We start from the raw sequence: 9,632 nt of genomic DNA, 5'->3' as shown, positions 1-9,632 counted from the left end.
CCGCCTGGCGGCCGTCGGCGGCGCCGGGACGCTGTCGCGGAGCTGCGGGTATGAGCTGTGCCTGACGGGGGGCTCGGGGGCCGGCGAGTTCCAGTTTCTGAAGCCCATTATTCCCAGTTTTCAAGTCCATGACACTGATAGGAATATGGGGGAAAATGAAAACTTTCGGAATAGCTTTGGATTCAATAGTCAATAAAACGTTTAAATTTTAAATTTTTAATTATTTTTGGCAAGCTGGAGGTGCTTTTGTCTAATCTGTTATGGATTCTGGGTTGTACTGTAGTTGCAAGCAAGATTATTGCTCCTGCTCTCTTCGGTTTCCTTGAAATCTCTAATAGTGGTCATAATGACATGGGAATATAATGTTTTCTCTGGTTTTCACTTACTTGGTCAAAAATGCTACATTAATGGAGTTATTGCTATTTTTGCTGTGATAATGGTAGTGTTAAGGCAGGAAAATATTCTTAATTATTTGTATATGCAAACTAAAGCATTAAAAGCAAATGCCACTATAAAAATAATTTATTTCTAGGCAGCCACCATCAGAACATAAGGTAAAAATGAAAGGGTTGTTGAATCTGGAGGGAGGGGGAAGTATATTGGATTTATTGAATTCTTTTCTCTGAAAAATATCATCATAAAAGGCAAAAAAAAAAAAAAGATGCTACTCTTCCATTTTCAGTCCTGGAAAAAAAAATTTTTTTCAAGGAATGTATTTATGGTAAAATTAAGGCAATGACAATAACAATTAATTTCTTAAGTAATTTTCTTCTAATTATTTTTGGTTTTGACAATGCTGTTGTGGAGGAGTCTTGTACTGTTCTGGGTCTTGATGTTGCTATTTCGTTTTCTTTAAATATCCCATCTTTACTAGCTTAAATTTTGTATAGTTCATTACTAAACAAAATAATTTTTAGTATTACTCTCAGGAAAATAACCTTCTATCGGAAGAGTCCAAGACAAGAACTCCTTTAAAAATTAAGATTCAAACTGTTAAGGGAAATTATTTAGATGCCTGCAAGGAATGAATGAGTCTGCATTTATGTTTTATAGATGCCTCATTGTGCTCCAAATTATAATATCTCAAATTATAGGTGGACAGTTCAATGGAAGATTATAGGTAGAGATTTTGAGAGGTAGACTGTAGAGTGAATAGAGCTAGTGTGCACATACAATTTTGTAATTGGTGTCATAATATTAATTGACATTATAGACTAGATAATGTAGTAAAATGGAATTTCTCTTGCTATTATGAAATAGGTGAAACAAATTTTAGTTTCCCTAAAAGTCTCTGCTTCAAGAAATTTTAACTGGTTTTATTTTTGCATTGTAGCAGATGTTTATTGCATGGGTTGCATTTGAATTGGCATTTAAACAATAAAACCCTGAAAACAAGTGTTGGATCCTCTTTATCCCTCAAAGTCATTAGAAGCAAACTATGCCCATGAGAGTCACTTGTAGGTCCAATGAGTAAAAACTGAAGAAAGAGAGAATAAGAAGGTAGAAGAAAAGTGAAATGGAGAGAGGAATAAGAGTAGTGTATATTTATCCCCACAATTATCCAACTGTAAATAAAATTCTATAATGGTCACAAAACCATAATATTTCTAGGAATAGTTTAGCCTACAAAGAAGTCAAAAAACCTTTATGAAAAAAATTTTAAATTTCAATAAAACAATAAATGAAATAATTAAATGTCTGGATAAAGAAAGATATTAGTTCCTTGATAGAACAACTTAAACAATATAGATCTATTCATCCCAGGTAATTTACTTATTTATTTAATTTTAAAGATGTGGAGTACAAATCAGGATTGTGTGTACAAATGGACACCATGAAGGTAAAGTCTGGGCCTCCCTTGGCCTCCACTTTGCCTGGTTTGAGATCAGGTAAGCTTATTCATGTTGTGTCCCTCCCCCACCCCCGCAGTATCCTGCCACTGCCAATTTCTTTCTTATAGTATTATGGTAAATGTTCAGGGTCTGCTTATGAGTGAGAACATGTGGTAATCTGTTCTTTGTTTCTGTGATAGATCACTGAGTATTATGGAAGTCCGTACGTTTGTCCTCCAAGTATTTTATAAATTGAATGCAATGCCAGCAAAACCCATGATAAGTGATTGAGGATCAAAAGTGATTTCTTATATTAACATGGAAGATAAAGTTGCATGAAAAGCTAAGATAATTTTTAAAATAAATATGAAGAATGCATAACATAATGGATACTACAAATCTGAAGTAAATACATATATTTTAAAAATTTAAGAACAGACTCATGACTACCAGATAGAATAGAATCTGGTGTTAGATCATTTTATATAAGAGAACTTGGTCATGACAGAGGAGGTGTCATAATAGCTGGAGTAGTGAAAGAAAAAAAATTGATTACTTAGATAATGTTATTGGAGAAATTGGCTCACTATATGAAGAAACAAAACCCATCACTCATGTGATATAAAAATGGATTTCATATGTATCTAAGATGTGAATGTGAAATATTTGAATTGGAAAAGATGAAATAAGCCTGGAAAAAAATGTCTTTATCTTCCTAGTTTTATCCTGGTTTGCCTTTATCCTGGTTTGGCTTTCTTAACAAGGCTTTAAAATACAAACAATAAAAACACAAACGGATGCATATTACTACCTCAAAACTAAAGGATAGCACAACCAAGCATGGCTATAGGTCCATGCCTATATATAATCTCAGCACTTCTGGAGACTGAAGTGGAAGGATTGCTTGAGCCCAGGAATTCAAGACCAGCCTGGGCAACATAATGAGGTCTCTGTATGCCAAAAAATAAAAACAAAAATAAAAAAAAGAAACTAGCCATGCATGGGGGTGCCTGTAATCCCAGCTACTCAGGAGGCTGAGGCCAGAGGATCACTTGAGCCCAGAAGGTTGAGGCTTCAGTGATCTGTGATTGTGCCACTGCACTATAGGCTGGGAGACAGAATAAGACACCAACTCTCAGTCAATCAATAAAAATAAAGGATAGCACAAACTACCAGATGACAGAAAAAAGCCAGTATTTTAACTGAAAAGGATTAATATTTAGATTATTCAAATAGCACTTGCAAATCAACAAAATACCAAAAAGTCAGGAAAGGCAACAGAATTTTTTGAAAGAAAAAAAGAAGAAATTCAAAAAAAGGGAAAACAAAGTCTAAAAAGAATGTGAATTGATGTTACTTAGTGAAACACACACTCAAATTAGCCAAGCTGAAATATTTGGATACTATCAAATGGAATGATAGAAAAGCATGTGTACAATCTAGAAAGCCTTCTGATAGCATTTGGTGAAATTTAATATGTGCATACCCTATGATTCAGTGATTCTACTTTGGGGCATATAAGCCAGAAAACTCTTATACAGCTTTACACAATGATGAATATTAGAACATTCATGGAAGGATCGCCGGAGCCCAGCAGGTCGAGGCTGCGATGGCCAGGAGTGGCCACTGCACTCCAGTCTGGGCGACAGAGTGAGACTCCGACTCAAAAAAAAAAAGAACGTTCATCAACTGAAGTGGAAGGATCACCTGGGCCCAGCAGGTCGAGGCTGTGGTGGACATGAGTGTGTCACTGCACTCCAGCCTGGGCAATAGAGTGAGACTTTGACTAAAAAATAAATAAATAAATAAAAATAAGAATGTTCATCTTAGGAAAGCAAAGACTAAGACTCCACACACATATCCATCAATAAAGCAATTGATAAATAAAATGTGTAACATGCTGGTAAAGGATGCATTGATCAAAAGGAGTGAACTAAGTACATAACCACATGGACAAATCTTAAGTGTTTTAAAAGAAAAAAAGTCAGGCAAGGTGACTCAAGCCTGTAATCCTAGCACTTTGGGAGGCTGAGGCGAGAGGATTGCCTGAGCCCAGGGATTCTAGACCAGCCTGGGTAACTTGGCAAGACCTTGTCTCTATAATAAATCAAAAAATTAGTTGGGTGTGGTAGTGCATGCCTATAGTTCCAGCTACTTGGAAGGCTGAGGCAGAAGGATTGCCTGAGTCCAGTAGGTTGGGACTGCAGTGGCTGTGAGCTTACCACTACACTGCAGCCTGGGTGACAGAGGGCAACTCCAACTCAAAAAAAAAAAAAAAGAGAGAGAGAGACTGACACTTATAGTACAGTGATATATATATGCAGACACATATCTTATATTTTTAGAAGTATACAAATATATACATATAAATTATGGAGGGAGAGAAGAGAGAACATATATAGAAAGGAAGATGGTTGTATATATACAGGGGAATAAGGAATACAGAAATAAATGGGAACTAATACCAATATTAATAACAGAAGTTGTCTCTTCCAAGAAATTGTTTAAATTGATTGATTATAGAGTTGATTTAGTATTGATCAAAGTTGGTTAAAAACACATATTATTTATCTATCCTATCAAAAAGATCAATTGTCCATATCCTATGAAAGCTAACAATTTACTTGTGATTTTGAATGATAACAATATCCCTAAGACTTTACATTTTTAATAAGGATAATATAAAGTATGTAGACCAATGATTTCATTAAAAGCAATTAGCTATTAAGACACTAATATTTTGTCAAGTCAAAGTTAATGTTAAAAGGAAATCTAGAGAGATAAACAAGCACAAAAATCTACTTTTTCCCTGTGAACATTAGGAATCCTGAAAAACTTGGACCTCAGTTTTGATGACTTATATAATGAGGGGAGAAATCAAACCTAACAAAGTGAGAAGCTTATAGAATTTCCTCCCAGAAACGAGCATAGCTTCCCTAAGAGTTACACTCTCAAAGTAAGAGTAAACATAAAATGGAGCCCGCCTGTGGAATTTTAGCTTGAACTTAATTTCTTGGACTTAAATTTAATTTAAGATGATCCTTGACAGGTAGTGCCCTAAAGTTCTGATATAATCAAATGCAGATCTCTTATGAGAGAATGTTTATTCACTCTAGGCCTCAGATAATTCATATGACTAATTTTTCACGTTCCTAACACAAACATAGTAAAAAAAAATAACTACATACACCAGAAAACATGACACCATGAGTGATAGCCAGTGGGAAAAAATGGAACACAGAAATAAACATGCAAGCACTTCAAGTATTGTAATTATCAGACATGATGTGCTAACCACTTTAATGGAAATAAAAGTTAAACTTGAAGAATACAGGGAATAAGAAACTATAAAATTTGACAGAGTAGAAAAGAAGAAAATAGAACTCCTAGAAATGAAAAATATAAAAATCAAAATTTTAAACTGAATAGATTTAATAGACAATTAGATGCAACTAAACAAAGAATTAGTAAAGGGTAATTAGGTTAGGATATGATTTATCCAACATGCATGTCAGAAAATTAATAATATGAAATATACAGAAGATATTATTAGAAGCAGAATTAAAAGGTTTAACATATATTTAACCGGAACCCAGAGATGTGAAAGACTGAATCAGAAGAAATAATGGTTGGGAATTTTCCAGAATTGATGAAAACATCAATAAACAAATTCAAGAGAGCTAAATAAACCTAACAGGATACATTTAAAAGATACCCATGTCTAGAGACATTATAGTGAAATCTCAGAAAACCAAAGAGAAAATTTTTTTTAAAGCCATAGAAAAAAGACAATGAACCTTCAAAACACATGACTGTAGACTCAACAGTAGTGATGGAAAATTATAGGATGTTAAATCAGTTGAAAGGAATCAGCAAACCTTCCTACCTAAAGCCTTTGCATGTAAATTCAAGTAAAAATTTTCCAGAATTGATGAAAACATTCAAGAGACCTAAATAAACCTTGAATCAAATCCACTTGATAACGGTTTAATTTTAAATTAATCAAGATCACCAGAATGAAGTAGTGTAAAGACATTTTATCCCTCAACCATAGCTTTTTATAGTTTTTCTCTTTGTCTATATTTTGCTACAATTCTTAGACCAGGAGTTTGACCTATCCCTGTTTCTAACCTTCTTCCTCTCTAATGACATTCACTTCTACTCTAGCCTAGTAACTTATGACTATGACCACTCTATGGACATGGCAGTTTCTGAGTGCTTCATCACCTCTGAAACCACAAATGTAAACATACTCTCTTTAATCTATGACTTACTATCTTTCTTAAAGAGCTTCAGTCACCATTTATGCCAATAAATTCCAAATATATCTCTACAGTCCAAATGTCTTCTCAATTTCATTTATGTAATAGATGATAATTTATATAACTATCTATATAGTTGCTTGAATTCAACATGTTTTATTTTTTTAATTTTTAATTTCAAATATGTGGGGTACATTTCAGAATTAGGTATACAAATATTCATTATGAAGGTACCCTTGTTGATGAGATGCACCCCCCTCAACATGTTTTTAAAATTAAACATATCTTCAGTTCTAGTTCCATACCTGTTACTCTTTCTTCTCCTCTTCCTGTGTTTACTCTATCAATTAAAAGCACCAATATCTGCTTAGTTTCCTAAGTGGGAAAACAAAGTACGTTTACTTTCATTCCTTCCTATCCCACTTCCTCTATGTTTATTCTATCACCACACTGTATTATTTTATCATTCTATACTATCACATTACTGCATTTTTAGTTGAAGCTAATCTCATCTCATGCCTTATTGCTTGCAACAATTTGTAATCAGTCTCTGGTTTTTAACCTTAACTCCTCTAAATGTATTCTCAACTCTGAAACAGCATGATCTTTCAAAGAAAATAAAAATATGATTATGCCACTTTTCTGTTTTCATAATCTCTTTAATAAGCTTGTATTTCAACTGGTTTAAATCCAAACATATCTTACAAAATATTTGCATATCTTTCCAATTGCAATTCTCATCATTTCTCTCTTCTTGTTCTATGTCTTAGACATAGTAGATCTTATTTTAATGCCTCCAAAACACTTCTCTCATTTTGGATGTGCACACACATGTTTTTAGCTTACACAAAAAATTTTACTCCATGCCTAATTTTTGTTTGAATTACTCCTACTCATCTTTCAACGTGGAATATACTTACTCCAGAAAAGTCTGTCCTGTCCTTCTAATTCTGGTTGAATAACCTTCATCTCTACTCTTTTAATAGTATGAACTTTCCTATTGTTGCATTAATTATGCTCCATTTTGAATGTGATTCTCTCTCTCTCTTGCATGGCAGGAACTATGCCTATTTGCTTACCATTCTATCCCTAACACATCATAATTCCTTGTATAAAGTATATTTTCAACAAATATTTGCTAAACTAATGAGTAAATAGGTAAATAAAATATTTAGAATTGTGCTTCTGAAAAGCCTGGGTCTGTAAAATGAACTTCAGTTTCCAAACTAAACTGGGGTTTAGTTTGTTCAGGTTTTTTTATGTTGTCAGAGTTGGACATATTTTACTTTATTCACTACTATTGAGCATTTATTTTCTACTCCTGCCAGATTAGTCTCCTATTGAGTATCCCTAAATAAATGATAGCATTCACACAGCCTGAAAAGTCCAACCTCCCCAATGCAGTTATTTGCATATGCAGGTCCAGTTTCAAGTGCCTGATCTCATTTTTATCTTTTCAAAGAGTATTTGCTGATAGTTAGAACTAAGAACTCTAGTTCCCATTTCCAATTTTCCTAAAAACTTCTAGCTTACTAAGTCAATTACATGCAAGAGTATCCTTAACTATCTTTAGTTGTTTTATATGTTGTCTCCACAGGCAGATAATTTATTTGAGGCAGGAACTATGTCTCAAATACGTTTTTTATATTCACCACAGCTCTAGCAGATTGTGGTGATTGCTAATGACGGAAAAGTAGTAAATAGCATCACATATCATCAAAAAAGCAACTCAGAAAATAGGCACAGAGAAGAACATACACTTATAAGCAAACACACAAGATAAATTAATATTCTGTCTCAAACTTGACTTTGTCTAAATCCTGAAAATCCACAGAGGCGCATGGTGGTGCTGCAGGATAAGATGGGGACACTTTTATAATAGCACATGCTCTGGTTTCCTTTAATCAGCGGAACTGAGAGTGCTGGGGGAAAACAAACAGGAGAAAAGAGACTTCCAAGAGAAAGGTAGGGTGCACCAACCACACCCTCGCGACAGGATTACAACCTTATAGATTCCCAAAAGTCCAGGCTGATCAGTGAGAGGAGCAACTCCCAGAGCTGCTAGAGATTGTCCTGCCAGGGAAAGACATTGGGGAAGGAGCCATGGAGCCGGGAAAGGGACGATCTCGGCAGCTAAGGCAAGTGCTGCTTTTCTTTGTTTTCTTGGGAGGGTCTTCCGTGTGTTCTGAGATCTGGAGTTATTCTGTGGCAGAGGAAACGGAGATTGGCACCTTCATAGCCAACGTGGTGAAAGACATGGGTTCAGCTGTGGAGGACCTGGCCGCGCGAGGGGCCAGAGTCATCTTTGACGACTATAAACCGTATTTGCGGTTGGATCCGCAGACCGGCAACTTGCTCTTAAATGAGCTACTCGACCGGGAGGTGCTTTGTGGTCTCACCGAACCATGTATACTGCATTTTCAGGTGTTGTTTGAAAATCCTTTGCAGTTTTTTCGGGCTGAGCTTTTGGTAAAAGATATAAATGATCACACTCCCACGTTCCTAGATAAATACATACTTCTAAAAATCTCAGAAGCTACTGCTCCAGGAACCTCATTCCAAATCGATAGCGCTCAGGATTTGGATGTAGGAAAGAATGGTGTCCAGAATTATACAATAAACCCCAACCCCCATTTCCACCTTAAGTTACAAGACAGTGATGAGGGCAGAAAATATCCAGAGCTGGTACTGGGCCAATCTCTAGATCGAGAAAAGGAGTCCGAGTTTAGTTTAACGCTAACAGCTATGGATGGCGGGTCTCCGCCCAAGTCCAGTACTACTCTGATTCGCCTTGTGGTCGTGGATATCAACGACAACGCTCCTGAATTTGAGAAGCCAGTCTACAAGGTTGACGTTCCAGAGAACAGCCCTGTGGACTCCTTGGTCATCAAGGTGTCCGCTACAGATTTAGATGCAGGAATAAATGGAGAAATATCTTATTCATTTTCCCACGTCTCCAGAGATGTACGGAAAACATTTGAAATCCATCCAAATTCTGGTGAAGTCCATTTGAAAGCACGTCTAGATTTTGAGACTACTCAGTCTTATGCCATAAATATTCAGGCCATTGATGGTGGGGGCCTTTCTGGAAAATCAGCCATTTTAGTTCGGGTTGTAGATGTGAATGACAACCCACCAGAAATAGCTATGACATCCCTAACCAGCCCCATTCCGGAAAACTCTTTCCCTGAGATGGTGGTGGCTGTTTACAGCTTACGAGATCCAGACGCGGGAGACAACGGGAGAATGGTTTGCTCCATTCAGGACAACCTCCCCTTTCTCTTGAAGCCGACATTCAAGAATTTCTACACCCTGGTAACAGAGAGACCGCTGGACAGAGAGAGCAGAGCCGAGTACAACGTCACCATCACGGTCACCGACCTGGGGACTCCCCCGCTGAAGACCCAGCACCACGTCACCGTGCGGGTCTCCGACGTCAACGACAACGCCCCCGCCTTCACCCGGGCCGTCTACACCCTGCTGGTCCGCGAGAACAACCGCCCCGCCCTGCACATCGGCAGCGTCAGCGCCACCGACG

The 9,632-nt window shown here is 36.5% G+C and overlaps 1 protein-coding gene across 1 annotated transcript in view; it reads left to right on the top strand.

The window, feature by feature from the left end:
• The window catches only part of LOC103268771 (protocadherin beta-14-like), a 13,069-nt gene that overhangs the window by 2,291 nt on the left and 1,146 nt on the right, over nucleotides 1-9,632 (top strand). Inside the window, 2 exon segments of the mRNA XM_008066367.2 lie at nucleotides 8,361-8,379; nucleotides 8,382-9,628. Coding sequence (XP_008064558.2) covers nucleotides 8,361-8,379; nucleotides 8,382-9,628 — 1,266 coding nt within the window.

Source organism: Carlito syrichta, unplaced genomic scaffold (assembly GCF_000164805.1).
Source record: "Carlito syrichta isolate Samal-C Ts95f unplaced genomic scaffold, Tarsius_syrichta-2.0.1 Scaffold308892, whole genome shotgun sequence".
In the NCBI taxonomy this organism is placed as follows: domain Eukaryota; kingdom Metazoa; phylum Chordata; class Mammalia; order Primates; family Tarsiidae; genus Carlito; species Carlito syrichta.
The sequence above is the reverse complement of the archived record's forward strand: the minus strand, read 5'-3'. Positions and strand labels throughout refer to the sequence as shown.